Source organism: Periplaneta americana, chromosome 7 (genome assembly GCF_040183065.1).
Source record: "Periplaneta americana isolate PAMFEO1 chromosome 7, P.americana_PAMFEO1_priV1, whole genome shotgun sequence".
Taxonomy (NCBI): domain Eukaryota; kingdom Metazoa; phylum Arthropoda; class Insecta; order Blattodea; family Blattidae; genus Periplaneta; species Periplaneta americana.
In genome coordinates this window covers 64,828,021-64,844,499 of record NC_091123.1, presented here as the reverse complement: position 1 = coordinate 64,844,499, position 16,479 = coordinate 64,828,021, and the positions used below count along the sequence as shown (strand labels likewise).

At 37.4% G+C, this 16,479-nt stretch overlaps 1 protein-coding gene across 2 annotated transcripts in view; it reads left to right on the top strand.

Moving 5' to 3' along the window:
• LOC138703160 (protein draper-like) overlaps positions 1 to 16,479 on the top strand; it is a 57,093-nt gene that overhangs the window by 27,944 nt on the left and 12,670 nt on the right. For both annotated transcript variants that reach the window (XM_069830818.1, XM_069830820.1), the window contains exons 3-6: positions 2,860 to 2,973; positions 5,046 to 5,186; positions 7,066 to 7,206; positions 12,276 to 12,413. In XM_069830818.1, coding sequence (XP_069686919.1) covers positions 2,860 to 2,973; positions 5,046 to 5,186; positions 7,066 to 7,206; positions 12,276 to 12,413 — 534 coding nt within the window. The remainder of the gene's footprint in view (positions 1 to 2,859; positions 2,974 to 5,045; positions 5,187 to 7,065; positions 7,207 to 12,275; positions 12,414 to 16,479) is intronic.

Sequence of the window (16,479 nt, the reverse complement as noted above, 5' to 3'; positions counted from 1 at the left end):
CTCCCTTCTTTTTCTAGTATTTCTGGCAAAAATTTCAGGATCAAATCATATTCATGCTGAGAATAGACAAAGCAAAGCTGATTTTTGTCTTCCTACATTGAATAGCGAAAAAATCCAATGACTTTTCGATCTCAGCTTTCATCTCAGAGGTTCTGAATTCCGACACGTGAGATTGTGTTCTGCGAGTGCCATGCAAAGTCTGCACCACGTCACGAACTTCAAAAATTAAATATCATGTGCATGCAGTGGATATCTTTGACCTCAATTCTTCGTGCAGCTAATGGTTAGAGTTGGGCATTTTATCCACAAACTTTGATAATGCCGGATTGCAACCCTTGTGTGTAAGATATGCATCTACTAACAAGGCAGAATTCCATGGAAGCTACCTCTGTGAAAGTGTGATTCCCGGCAGTTCTATTCATTTTGTTTGATATGATTCTTAAAGCAGCATGTGTTAATAAACCTAGAATCGCACTCGGTGTTGCGGACGAACCTTTATCGTAAGATTTTGTCTTCGTATTGTGTCGAACGGTATTTGGCTGTTGTTTTGCTGTCTATATTCAGTGATTGAGTGACAGTTGAAATGATACCTTACATATACTTAATTACAGCTTTCAAAACACCCAGAGATTCATTGCCGCCCTCACATAAGCCGCTCTTGGTCCCTATCCTGAAAAAGATTAATCCAGTCCATAGCATCATATCTCATCTCCCTCAAATCCATTTTAATATTATCTTCTCATCTACGTCTCGGCCTCACCAAAGGAATTTTTTCCCCTAGTCTTCCAACTAACACTCTATATGCATTTCTGGATTCACCCATACGTGTTACATTCTATGCCCATCTGAAACGTATGGATTTAATGTTCTTAATTATGTTAGATAAAGAATACAATGCGTGCAGATCAATAGTTATGCTCAAATGAATATACAATGTTAAAATTGAAATATACCGTCTATGCTTATCTAGTATTATATGATTAATTATAACATAAACGTTTTCGGCACTAATGTGCCATTTTCAAATGTATGAGAATTTGCCTAATTACATGTTCAAATAGGTGCGCATGAAGTGTGTGAATGAAACATATAATGTGTATCCTGGTGATTTCATGTCACATATAAAACAATCTGTTTGTAGATAATTAATGATTAAAATTAAAACACACACTTATTACTAACATTTTAAAATTTGCTGCAATTACCCATCAATTTGTGGAACACTGGGGTTTTTCTTGACGTGTTGTGTGGTCAAATGCAGTTATTCATTTACTTGAAGAGTTGTAACCTTACACTAAGATATTCACTATTAAAATATTAAAATTCTTTGTGTTGGTTAGTTATTATTGCAATGTTAATAATAACATGAAATTATCAAATGAATATGCTAAATACATGGAACAACAAATTATATGCAGAAATGTACAATGTGGGTAAAATCAAGAAGTAAATTATTCAATAATATAAAGACATAGTTAATAGCGTTATGTTGTGTTCAAATTTATGAATGTACACAATATTTATCAATCAAATGCATAAGTTGGTTTGGATTAGTAAGTATCATATAAATGTATAATAACTGAGGTTAAAATATAAATTGTTTAAAGTTAAAATACAAAGACGTGACTACAAGCTTGTTACTATAAAATTCTTCCGAAGGAAGGAATGTCACGCATCGAGGTTCATCATGGCCGAGTTTTACTGCAACACATATTGTACATTTCTGCATATTATTTGTTGTTCCATGTATTTAGCATATTCCTTTGAGAGTAACTGTTGATCTGAAGATGGCATCTTAATGCCGAAGACGTTACTCATTTAATAAAATGTACTATAGTAATTAACATTATATTGTACTTTGATAAGCAAATAGACGGCCCAAAACAATATACATACTTACATGAGTACATGCTGTTACAAAAGAAACATTACAAATGGGGTATAGAAATTCTTATACATTCAGAAATTTAAAATAAATATTATAGTCCAGACACATGATCTGAAGACATTAATTAATCAATTTAAGCACAGAAACTTAATCATAAACAAAAGTAAAATAGATCTTATGAATTCAGTATTTTCTAACGTTAAAATAAAAAAAAAAGGTTCAGACAAGTTTGAGCTACGCGACATCGAAAAAAAAAAAAAAAAAGACAGGTTTTAGTAACATTAACAATTATGAAATGAATTATTTCTGAAGTATATTTTCTGACAAGTTACAGGTGTTTAAAGTGATTATATTCATTATACCGTCGTAGCAGTGATTATCGAACTCTGTCAAACATTACTGGCCTGTGTCGAATTTGATAAAAAGCAGCTAATATTAGTAGTCAGTTACTCCCTGGTGTCATTTCGAGTGGTGTACACTTCACAAAGAATAAATAAGGAACGTGAAGTCGGGTGATCACGCTGGCCACGCAACAGGTCCCGCTCTCCCTATCCATTACTCCCCGTAGATGTTGTTGAGTTATGCTCGTACAACTAGACTGAAGTGTGTTAGAACGTCTTAGAATCACATGTCCTCGCACATCGTGAAGGGTACATGAACAGCGGAAGTGTGTTCCGAGGGCATTCCATTCAAGCGGAGCAGCAAAATTACAGGATACCTGTCTGGAAGAGTACTTGAAGAAATAAATTAATAATTAATTTCATAATTAATTGTGAATCTGTATTTTTTCGATGTCGCGTAACTCCTAAACGAGGCATCGGAGAACATGAGTTGTTTCACGAAAAGTGATCCTGATTGTGAGGTCTATTGATCCCCAGAGTTTTTTTCTAGAAACACCCTGTATAATTCAGAACAGATTTTAATTTTAAAAAACCCTGTAATATAGGAAAACATTTTTGTAATGTTAACAGCCAGTTGCAATGCCGACACTGATTGTAAGGGCGTGGGCTGGGTCTGCAAGAACTACAAGTGTGACTGCGATGATGCATACTATTTGGAAGACGAACAGTGCACGAAGAAGAAAGGTGAGTGGTATTTTAAGAGTAATAAATTAGATTGTCATCACATCATCAGGGTAATGAAGTCTAATAGGTCTACTTTATAAGTACCTCCACATAAGAAATGCAAGCATGTACCTCGGGAAAAATCATGCGTTTCTCTCCCTGAATGTAAATATAATAAAAAAGGTAAAGGTATCCCCATAACATGCCATGAAGGCACTTGGGGGGCATGGAGGTAGAGCCCCATGCTTTCCATGACCTCGGCACTAGAATGAGGTGGTGTGGTCGGCACCACGCTCTGACCGCCTTTTACCCCCGGGAAAGACCCGGTACTCAATTTTATAGGAGGCTGAGTGAACCTCAGGGCCGTTCTGAAAGTTTGGCAACGAGAAAAAATCCTGTCACCACCTGGGATCGAACCCCGGACCTTCCAGTCCGTAGCCAGTTGCTCTACCAACTGAGCTACCCGGCCGCCATGTAAATATAATATTGTTACTATAAAATTTTAATTGTTGTATAATCCAAAAGTAATCATAACATTTTTATAAAAATGATTAATTGTTCAAAAGAAGTCTTAAAATGTAGATCTGCCATCCATTAGAACTGAGAATTACACTGAACTCCACTAAATAAATTAATGAAATTTTAAAAATTGTGTTTGTAAAGTGAGTACACGAAGTTGTTTTGTGGTATGGTACGGTACTTTGTTCTTGTTAACTATTCCTTCTATTATTTTCCTTATTCCTATTTTTCCTTATCTCTTAATTTTTGGCATCTTTCTTTCGTACATTTTGACTTATAGGCCTAAAATCCGTTTTTGGAATCTGTCGACGCATTTGGGTAGAGCCGATGAGAAACGAATGGGCGAATCCTATCAGTGCGGGGGTGTGTTCCGGGCTGCATCGTCTCGCCGCCACTATAGGGTAAGATGCGCGTGGCAGAAGGAGATGGGTAGTGTGGCATTTTAGACGCTCGACTTCAAGCAATGCTTTCCCCCCCAGAGCGGTCATTGGACTGGTCCCCTCCACTCACCATTTGTGTAAAGGACTTGTTTCATCCTCTGCAGTGTACAGATTCCAGAAACGGAGTTCATATACACAGTGTCCGGTACAATCACTACCGACAAGAAAGTTTTATAACACTATAACTCAGTAACAAACAAATTAATTGTTTGCTCCAAAGACAAAAGAACTCGCCAAGTTTTCATTATGGCCACTCCGTAATTCCATTTCTCGTGATTTTTTCTATCTGTTGAATTATTGTAAGATTTATGTTATTCCTTTCGCTGTTGCTGACGTTTCCGCATTGACACGTCCATTTTCAGTCTGCTGAACCACACAATGTGCACATGTGGAGTTTTATTGGATACCATAAAATTTTGTTGATTCCTCTGTCTTTTGCAGCAAACGACGTTTGGATACATTTATCGGTTGTTGAGTTACAAAACTTTCTTATCGGTAGTGTTCTTCCCGAAGCTCTGTATTTTATCTCTAGCTATTTTCATTTCATTTATCCAGGTGCACATGTGAAGTTTTCTTGACCACCATAAAAATGTGCTGAATTCCTCTGTCTTTTGCAGCAAAAGACATTGTAGTGTTCTTCCCGAAGCTCTGTATTTTATTTCTAGCTATTTCCGTTTCATTTATCTAGGTGCACATGTGGAATTTTATTGACTACCATAAAATTTCCTGAGTTCCTCTATCTTTTCCAGCAAACGACATTTGGATACATTTGTTGGTTGTTGAGTTATAAAACTTTCTAATCGGTAGTGTTCTTCTCGAAGCTCTGTATTTTATTTCTAGCTATTTCCGTTTCATTTATCCAGGTGCACATGTGGAATTTTATTGACCACCATAAAAATTTGCTGAGGCCTTCTGTCTTTTGCAGCAAACGACATTTGGATACATTTGTTGGTTGTTGAGTTATAAAACTTTCTTATCGGTAGTGTTCTTCTCGAAGCTCTGTATTTTATTTCCAGCTATTTCCATTTTATTTATCCAGTTATCTCTCTCTCTCTCTCTCAATATCTACATTACATCTTGTTTCTCTTGACTTTGTGTCCCATGTGTCTTCATGTTCTCTGTTGCGTGTTGCAGTTGGTCTCGACCATGCGTGTGCTGTTGCTTCCGACTGTGGCCTCGTCAACAGCATCCGGAGTCTGCAGTGCCTGAATGCGCGATGTAGTTGTGAGCTTGGCTTCCGGCCCACGGCCAACAAGACAGACTGCGTCCCTTTAGGTCGGTCTCGTATTGAATACACATCTATTTGCGACACTCTTAGTTGATTCATATTGATGTATAAAATATTGTGATTTGTGACTTTCCAATTCCAGTGTTTTGCTCTTCTATTCGTAATAGAACAACTGAGGAATACAGTTTTGTGTTTTAATATTTGGTAGTGAATTTAATTTTAGTGTAAAAGTTTACATTTTTGTTGAGTTAAGAACACTGTTGTTCTAAAATGGCCATCCGGTACTTCTAACGTACTTGATTTCAGAAATTCTAGTCTATACAAAATGTCAGCTTTCTAAAGAAAAATCTTATTAGTAGCTTATTTAACGACGCTGCATTATCTACTTGGGTAAGTTAGTTTTTTTTGTTAGATTTGTACACTTATACAGAGTGTCTCGGAGGAATGTGAAATACTTCAGGATAATATTGTTTCGGTAAACCTCATTGATTTAACCTGATATAGCTATGTCCGAAGTCTAACAGTTGGAGGGAAATTAAGGGGAGAAATACTGAAACATCCTGCGCTCCCGTGTACTATACTTGACGTGTTACGCGAGATCTTTTGTACATGGTAGCATCTGAGCACCGCTACGCCAGCACAACACACATCACTAAATCCATAGTAATTTTCTTGTGAGAGAAGGATTTAATTAAATCATCAACCCTCCAGTGAGGATCAGAATACAGAACAGTTAAGGTTTTAAGTCGATTAATTAAAAAAATACTAAATTTGGATTTGGGATTCGCTTGATGCCAAAATGTCATATGGACAAAATTACCTTTCTTGAAAATATAGATGATATTGAATGATATGTAAAAAGTCCCTAAGAATTCGTAATAGGATGTTTTGTATTTGAAAGACTTGGAATTTTAATTTCACTAATAGTTTGTAGGTAGACTGTGGAAGGGAACCTCTCGCTCCAAATAACATACCTTTGACGACCCACTGATTAACAGGTATGTTATATTTAGAAGAGAGGAAAGGTAGGCATGGTAGATATATTTCTTGTTTTTCCTTGTTGACCTCGTCCGCTTGTGAGAGGTCTCTCTCAAAGTGGATGGTTGGATCTAATACCATGGCCTTATCCTTAACCCTGTCGATGGCTATGATGTCCGCGCGCCTGTTGGAATCTGCGGGCGAAATGCAATGAACCTCTTCATGAACCTCCCAATCAAAGTGTCTTAGGACTTCTGCAATACTCTATGATGTCTGTTGTTCCGTAGCAGCTCGCTTTTCCTGCAGAATCCCAATACGTGACCAATAGTTTCTGTCTCGTTGTAGTCGGCATGCCTACAACGGGTTGTATTAAAGGATCTTCCAGGAACTTACTGAGTTTGTACTTAATTAAGAAATAAACTTATTTGCACAGCATAAGCTGCGGCAATTTTAATAATTTATCATCATATCACAATGTTCTAAAAGTAGAAATACATCTATAATGCCTATCTCCATTTAAAAGTTCGCCCGTCAATAACTTCCCAACAGTTACATTTCAGACACAGGCATATCAGGTTAAATAGATGTGTGTAACCCACACTACATATCCTGAAGTATGTTACATTTCTCCTGAGACATCCTATATATGAAAATTTAAAAATATTTTTCAAATTTTAAGTTATGTAATAGTGAGTAAAGGAAAAATTATGCAATTACAAGTTATATCTGACCCTTAAAATACTAATAAATTATCCATTATATGGCTACAAAAATTAGGTACCGTACGTCAAAAGAAGGCTGCAACTTTTTATGTATCTGCAGTTTTTAAAGCAGATTTGTAATAATTTTCTGTGTGTTTAAGTAGAGATCCCTTGAAAAGCAGAATTATTATTCATTCTTTCTCCTGTTCTACAATCTCTCTGTGACAGTTCCGCCGTGTTGTTGCAGTTGGTCTGGGAGGCAACTGCAGCGTGTCAGCAGAGTGCGGCCTGTTCAACAGCAGCCGACGTCTACAATGTCTGCACGGGCGTTGCATCTGCGAACACGGTTTCAGAGAAATTTTCAACAACACCGACTGTGTGCCTATGGGTCAGTCACAATCTACACCAAGTTATATAGAATATAATCGTTAGGGACCGTTTTTTTAGGTTTTTGAAAAGAAGGGGTGAAACCAAGCAGACGGCCTCTCAGATAAATAATTAACTCAAACGTTTGTAGATATCTATAGGCTATATATAATTTGAACTGGTAATGGAAATTACGGGAAAACAGCTGAACGGATTTTAATAAATGACTCCTCATTTTGAAGCTTGGAACCCAAAGTTTTTCAGAAAAATAGTAGTTTTCAGAGAAATGTGAATTTTTCAACATAATTTTCCTATTTTCTAAAATCCATCTGTCGTCACTAACTAATTGCATTTCAGAATAAAACAAAACACACACTACAGTAAACAATATTACACGAAGGCCATGATTTGCAAGAATGCTGACATATTTACAGCTTAAATTAAATTGGTTATTAAAAACTTTAAGACTTACTAAAAATAATTTACAGATCTGATTCTGCGGTGTGTAATTTTCTGAGTATAGCTGTGTATTGGATATTAAAAACTACAAAAATTGAGGTGGTAGCAAACCTGACATTTTTTTTTAACTTTCACCTACAATGCACAATAACCTGAAATAGCTACTGCTTTACTCCCACATTAAAAAACCGACTGATCGTCCTGACATTGTTACTTGCGTTTTCGCTTTCAAACTAAAAAAAACTGAAGGTATATAGGTTCAAGAAAAAGTATTTGGCATAAAAAACTATTCAGAGGGAGTATGTTTCATTATTATGGAAGCAAATAACTTTCAGAATGTCTGGTATTCTTCATTGAAAATAATTCTGAAAAATGTTTATTTGAACGTCTAATGAACTTAGTTTGCAGCATTTGCTGCACAAGCCACTAGTTAAATATAAACAACAAATTTAAACCAATAAGCCTGCAATAAAAACCTCGCAATGAAAGCATAGTTCTGTCAGAATAACATCTCTAATACCCAAGCACATAATAAGGAAATTCTACAAATTTCCTACTAATCCATAATTCAGGTCATATTAACAAAAGAATCGACAATGTTTTATTTGCGGTACTTTTCACTTGAGAGTCCACCATTTTGGAGCAGTAGACACAGTTTCTGACTGCGAGCCCAGAATCGAATTCTGGCTGGGAAAAGTTTCCTGATTGAGGTTTTCTCCGAGGCTTTCTTTCAACTCATTAAGAGCAAATGCTGGGTACCTTTCGGCGCCGGACTCTGGTCTCATTTCGCAGTCATTATCACCTTCATCTTCATCCAGCCTTCCCACTTTTACACACGTCATACTATCAAGTGACAGCAGAATCCAACCTAATGGGTACCTCAACCTCAGAATAGGATTCTTCATCATAACCGCCAAAAATTAGGCATAGGCGCTACACGTCAATACGCGCAGCGTTAGAGAAAAAAAAATCACTTGATTTTTTTCCGGATCTTATTTTTCAGTTCTTCCAGAGTTGTGGATTATTTTGTACACTTCATCTTTTAAAGTTTCTTAATGTTAAAAGTCACAAAGAGTTAGGCCGAAGAATCGAGGGAACTATAAATTCCCATTCATAAATAATTAAGTCCTAGAATACTCTATGAATATGAACATAAAACAGTTGACTGTCACAGGATCCTGTTGGAGGAGAAGTATATTTTTGCTTCTTTCCTCTTTAGTTTCTTGTTTAAACAAAATATGACTCGACGATTTTGGAGACTGTGTTGAATGTAAAAATGATAATCGTGAAATACGATTGCATTGTTGTTCACAATTAAAGTTAAATAACGCAGAAATATGCTTTGTAAACTTATTTTTCTGGAATGTCTGACAGAAATTCAGAAATGGGAAGTAGAGCTACGCACAATTTTTAAATTGGACGATTTGAATTTAAGAGCAATAGATTGCTATGATCAAGTAATTCTAGCAAAATCAGAAGATTAATAAAGTAATATTTATTTATTATATTGAATAACAAAAGTCTACACCTGTGGAGTAACGGTCAGCGCGTCTGGCTGCGAAACCAGGTGGCCCGGGTTCGAATCCCGGTCTGGGCAAGTTACCTGATTGAGGTTTTTCCGGGGTTTTCCCTCAACCCAATACGAGCAAATGCTGGGTAACTTTCGGTGTTGGACCCCGGACTCATTTCACCGGCATTATCACCTTCATATCATTCAGACGCTAAATAACCTAGATGTTGATACAGCGTCGTAAAATAACCCAATAAAATAAATGAATAACAAAATACCTTTATCTTTAAAATAGTGCATATTATGTCAACAAATTATGTATCACATTCTCTAATATATTATTCTCTGGAACTTACAGGATATTGTGATCTCAGTATTATGCTTCAAATTGTTAATAGTGTACGAACTTATTTGTATTCACTTATTGCTTCACAAACGCTTAGGATAAAGTCATATATTGACTAGTATTATTTGTGGTTGTAGTAGGCCTAGTAGTAGTAGTAGTACCATTACATCTTATTTAACAACGCTTTTACTGTAGACGTTATTCAGTGTCGAGATATGTTTACAAATCTGGTAAACACAGGTGTCATACTCTTTATCAGAAACAAGATAAGACATGTTTCGAGATCATTTTTTCTCACGATGGCTAGTATTCTATTGAAACCGTACTAGAAGTGCGTTAATATGTCGAAATGTCACTGGAGAAGTTCTTCATGATAGTATTCATGCACCATACAACGGTATGATGATGGCCAACATTAGGATACGTAGTTCGTATGCGGAGAAAAGAGGAAGGCGGAAAATAGGAAAGATTGGAGAATGCTGAGTTTACAGTGAAAGACCTACCTTTGGGAAGGACATTATGAATGAATGAATGAATGTAATGTATAAGCCACAAGACTTTATTGCCGAAAGTTGATACACTAAATCATCGCTAAGAGGGTTATTACTTGCCCATGTCATTTTCCAAACGGAGACGTACGTATTTAAGCGAAACTTGTTTGCATGTATACACCCGTTAGAAGAAGTGCTAAGTAATAAAAACTCTTTATACAGACGTTTAACTGTCTTATACTTACACAGTGAGTAGCTAGTTTATACGTCATGTGTAAATTCGTTAGTAATAATCGCTACATACGTCGTGTATAACAGCATAACTGTTACAGAGCTACGTCATAGTTTCGTCATTACTTCATTGCGAAAGGTAATAGAATATCTGAGATTCTCTATTGCATCCGGTAGAGCGCTCTAGTGTGCCGTGTTAATTATCGATAGAACAACTGGCCCTGATCGATTACCACACTATATTTTGGCCAAAGAGTACAAGCTTACTTACTTACTTTTAAAGGCTTCTCCACTTTATAAGCGGTTGCCTTGGATTCCCTTTTTCCATTCTTCTCTGTTATTCCAGGATCCATCTTCCAGACCTCTAGCTCTCATTGCTTCTATAATTCTTCCCCTCCACATATATCTAGGCCGTCCTCTTTTTCTTCTTCCAGGTGGAGACCAATTCAATACTTTCTTGGGCCACCTCTCATCTGACATCTGTTGCACGTATCCAAACCATTGTAGTTGTCTTCGTTCCATACGGTCGATTATATTTTCTTGTAGGTTCAATTCTTCCATAATAATGTCATTCCTAACCTTCTGTAGACGAGACACCCGCAAGCTACGTCGTAAACCATCCATCTCCACTGCTTTAATAGTATTTTTTTGTCTTTCATTCAATGTCCAGCCCTCGGCACCATATGTCAGAATAGTTTCTACTATCACATTTAAAATCATCAGCTTAGTCTTATGTGTTATGTTCCGACTCCAAAGGACTCCATTTAACTGCTTTATAGCAGAGCGGCCTGAGACACACGATTTTCAACATCTCTCTTACATGTACCAGATTGATGTAGTACTGATCCCAAGTATTTAAAATGGTCCACCGCCCGAATTACACCATTCTCTAAATTCAAATTTCTACTTTCTCCGCCGACAACCAGATATTCTGTCTTTGTAAAATTAATATTTAGACCTCCTGATTTATAACAGCTTATTAACTTTTTTGTCATGAAATTTATTTCATCCCTTTCTTGTGCCATGATGACCTGGTCGTCTGCAAAAAGTAATGAATGTATAATCTTATTCTTAATTTCAATTCCCATTAAGCTACAAGACCTATTCCATTGATTGAAAACAGTTTCTAGATAGATCTTAAATAGAGATGGTGACATTCCACATCCTTGTCTCAGTCCTTTAGATACAGCAGACTCTGAGAGTACAAGCTACAGCAATATTATTCTAATTATTCTGTGCTCTTTGGTTTGTTGTTCTTGGTTACAAGGCAACCATCATTATAAAATGGCAGTCGATACTGTTAGAGAGGCGTTCATTTTTTCTCTAGGGGCCTATATACAACGCTTAAACAAGGGGTTTCGTGCATATAACTACTGCAAAGGAATTTCCATTGTATAGTTACAGACTGTTTATACATCCATCGCTTATGTATGGTTTATTAGTAACGTTTTCTGTCCAAACTCTACGTAAGCCTCATATAAAAACTATACACGGTTTATTAGTAAGACCATAATAGATCACCTCACTCTGTCAAAAAGAAGTTTACGGCTCGCTCAGCCACTAGTCGAAATAATTATGACAGACAATTTTGACAGGAGATTTTATAGAATAAAGACAATTGATACAAGGATACTTCTAGAAAATTTTCCCCATCATCTTTTTTTATCTCCATAAGTTCCAGTTGGATCCGGTATAAATAGCATATTTGAATGAGTTATTTACGAAAGGGCCTAAGTCACTAATTTTGTGAAAATGAGTTTGTAATGTAATAACTGCTTTTTGGGTGTAGATACATCGATTCAGATATGAAGAGGATAAGTTTCACACTCTAATGCTTAGTAGAATTTATGATACAATTTTTATTTCAGCCTTAATTTAAAAATTTCGGCCTGTAAGCAGTTATTTCTTAAATTGCTAACAATTTAGTATTCAAGACTTAGGCCCTTTCATAAATAACCCATTCATTTATTGAAACCGTAGTCTAAATGAAATTCGAAATATCCACCGGATGGATTTGAAAGTTATGTAAAATACACTCTTGGTTTGATTCGCAGTTGGTCTCGGCAAAAGCTGCAGTTTGAACGAAGAGTGTAAACCTACGCTCAGCGCGAAACCAACGGAGTGCTGGAAGGGAGTTTGTTCCTGTAAACCAGGTCTCAGGGCGACGCCCAGTCTGGATTGTGGTCCAAGTGGTGAGTATAACTTATCTGCAACATCAGATACCTACGATTTATCTGAAATATATTCGGTAATTTTGTTACGTCTTACGTTGACAGAGCAATCCCAAACTTTCAAAGAGGGAGACAGAGAGCCATGCTCCTCCTTTTCCCAAAAAATTCAAATTAAAAAAGAATTCCATGAAACTTATCATCTTCTTTTCTTGTTTATTATTTAACTGCAATGTTAAAATGTACCCGTTGCGCGAAAACAGACCTGAAGTCATGAAAGAAAGTTTTACAGGAGAGCAAAATAACGAATTTGAGGTGTAAAAACTGCATTTCTATGTTTTAACATCTTGCGCGAATTATAGGCCTTTTTTTACATACTAAACTAGGACATAGTTTTACACAGTGCTTCTTAAATACCTAAATCTTTCTTACACTTGCTAGGAAAGCAAATGAAAACTTTAATTTGCATTTTTCTCGAAAAGTACATAATATGTATATCAACATTCAATAAGTAATATATTAAAAAACTATAGCACCTCGAACCATGAATTTTTTTTAATGCTCAGTATTTCATCCTCTTTTTGTAACCACGAAACACATAAAAATGAAAAAAACCGACTTTAGGTCCCATTTCCTGCAACTATAGATTGACAAATCGAACTGAAACCCTGACCGAGTTACTACGTGAGCGCTGGATGTCTTGGGGAGGAGCAAGTGAGAAAGCACTGGGGGAAGGGAGAGAGCACTATGCACTATGTACTTGCAGGTCCACTCACAGCTTGTCAAACCTGCTAACAAAAGCATTAAAAGGTTGACTAGTTGTCTGTAATGCTAGCATAATGGAACCTTCCTAGCCGACAGTCGAGGCAAAAATGAAGAATCCGTTATTGTGGTAATACTGGAGAGTGGTTCTTCTATTGGTCGCGATGCCCACACACACCCTCTCAGATATTTACGTGGTGATTGGTGACTGAATGACGAGGAGCGAGGGAGAGAGAAGAAAGAAAGGGAGAGATTCCAGAAGTTGGCGTGTTTTACGGGGTTTCACTTGAAGTTGTCAAACTATAGTCACAAATATAACGTCGATGAAATCGGCAACAGCGAGATGGTATTTTAGACATATCGATGGTGAACAGCAACCTTACGAGGTTCGGTTTTAAAGAAGAACGAAAAAAAAAAAAACATTTTGATCTATTGATAACGAAAAAAATGCCTCACATAAGTTAATATTAAAATATATTCATGGAAAGTTTGTATTCATGCCTCGACATAAGTGTGTTTGCAGAAGATTCGGAAATACTTTTTTTTATATAGGGATAAAGTGAAATCTCATTTAGTTCATTTTTTATTTTTTGACATATGAGATTGCTGTTCAACACCATCGATATGAAACCGAGGATTCGCCATGGATTACCTGATTCATAAAAAAACACAATCAGGTAATCAAGCCAACTCATGATCAAGCGCATATTGCATTGTACTCGTATTCTGTTCGTAAGAACACATCAAATGCCAAATTGTAGCAAGTAAAAATTCCTGGCCACACGACAATGAATTTCACGACCAATAATTTTTCAGTCTTCTAAGTTATCTTTTCGTATTTAGACAGAAACTTTGAAGTCTGTACCTATATTATTCTATGTTAGGTGTGTCATCAGAAGGAGAAAAGATGAAGTGTTGCATTGACTTTGTCCTGTATTTGACGGAATATGGATTCACTACTTTGACCCTGAAACAAAATATGGTCCTAGGTGGTCTTGTGATTATCAAGCTAGCAGGGCCGAAACCCTGTCAATGGCGGTGGATTTTAAAGGACGATGAATTCTTTAGCATGGCTTCCACCGGGTGGGAAATAAAGCAGGTCATAAAACATGCCTGTCCCTGATAGATTCTGCCAAAATTGGTCGCTGATTTCTCGGCCATGTTAAATTTTGACGCTCAATAAGTTCTGAGGCTGAAAGCGTCGTTAATTTGAATACTACTCCTGAAAAAAATTAAATAAAATGTATGCAGACATTCCATTTCTCTTACCAGAAAAAAAGTCGAGCACAGAAATCATCTGGGAAGTTCTGGTTTCAATTTTCGAGATAAAGAAGGTATTGTCATGGTTGATTTTCTGAACATGATATTCTCAGTGCTGAGTATTATTATAACATTTAAGACGATTGCCAGAACTGAAGCGGAAAATGGAGAAGCTAAGCAAAGAAGTCATCCTTCAACAGAGCACTTGCAATTCAAATGATATTGCAATACTGTGAGTTTGAACTGATATATCATCCATCATATTCACTACAATTAGTCTGAATTCAGTGTTTGAGATACAGAAGGACTTATCATGGTTGATTTCCTGTAACATGGTATCATTCCCGATGCAAAATATTATTACAACTTTGTAAGATGACTTCGATAAGAACTGAAGCTCAGGAGGGGAGACAACTGAGCAAAAAATGCATCCTTCAAAAAAGTGTTTGCAACTGAAGTGACATTATAAGACTGTAGGTTTTAAACACATTGTGTCATTCACCAGATTTGACTTCATCAGACTATTTTCTGTTTCCAAATCTCAAACAAGACTTGGAAGGAAAGAACTGAAGCTTAGGAGGAGGGAAAGTTGAGCAAGCAATGCATCCTTCGAGAAAGTGTTTGCAACTCAAGTGACGTTATAAGACTGTGAGTTTTAAATATATTGCATCATCCATCATATTCACCAGATTTGACTTCATCACACTATTTTCTGTTTCCAAATCTCAAACAGGACTTGGAAGGAAAGAACTGAAGCTCAGAAGAAGGGAAAGCTGAGCAAGCAATGCATTCTCCAAGAAAGTATTTGCAACTCAAGTGACATTATAAGACTGTGAGTTTTAAATATGTTATATCATTCATTATGCTCACCAGATTTGGCTTCATCAGACTATTTTCTATTTCTAAACCTTAAACAGGACTTGAAAGGAAAGAACTGAAGCTCAGGAGATGGGAAAGCCGAGCAAAGGGTACATCATGTATGATTTGAGGCTTTCTCGGCGTTGGTTCGCTAATATGTTTTCGCGGGATATCAGCCGAGTTAAGATTTTGGAATGCTCCAAGCTTTCGACTGCTATCTCTGCAGCCATCTTCAGGGAAGTGATGTCCGAACAGAAAGTCGAAAGGTTATATAGATGTGGCTGTCTCAGGTGAAACGGGATTGGTTGGCGGATCGGCCAATCCGGGGCCGGGAATTGTCATCGCTCGTAAGCTCCGCCCCTCCCGGGATTACTGCGTGAAGTTTGGCGGGCGGCGAGCCCTGTTCCGCCGGTTGGAATCGGTTGCCGTCCTCGGTCCGTGATCTTCATGACCTTGATTGTAAGAGGGCCTGAGTTGGTCTAAGGCCGGTGTCCATGCCTGACTGAGCTGGAGCCCACTGTCTCTGTTAAAGTTGTTTTTCTCCAGCTTGATCTCTATGGCCTCCTTGATTGTACGATCCCAGTAGTGGCTTGATTTGTTAATGACCTTGGTGTGGTCAAACAGTATTTTATGCTCCTTTTCTATGCTGTGTTGCGCCACTGCAGATTTTTCCGGGTAATACAGCCTCAGGTTCCTCTTATGTTCTTTGATTCTGTCTTCTACTGTGCGGCCAGTCTACCCTATGTATACTTCGCCACACTCGCATGGAATCTTGTAAATCCCTGGAGTCCTTAAGCCCTGACTGTCTTTAACCTGACGTAGATGACTCCGGATTTTGCTCTGTGGTTTATGGATGGTTTTGATATTAACTTTCTGGAGGATTCTGCTTATTTTGTGTGACACGCTCCCGCAGAATGGAATGAAAGCTTTCTTTGTCGGTTCTTGCTTGCTGTCTAAGTCTAGACCAACTCAGGCCCTCTTACAATCAAGGTCATGAAGATCACGGACCGAGGACGGCAACCGATTCCAACCGGCGGAACAGGGCTCGCCGCCCGCCAAACTTCACGCAGTAATCCCGGGAGGGGCGGAGCTTACGAGCGATGACAATTCCCGGCCCCGGACTGGCCGATCCGCCAACCAATCCCGTTTCACCTGAGACAGCCACATCTATATAACCTTTCGACTTTCTGTTCGGACATAGAGTTGAGCT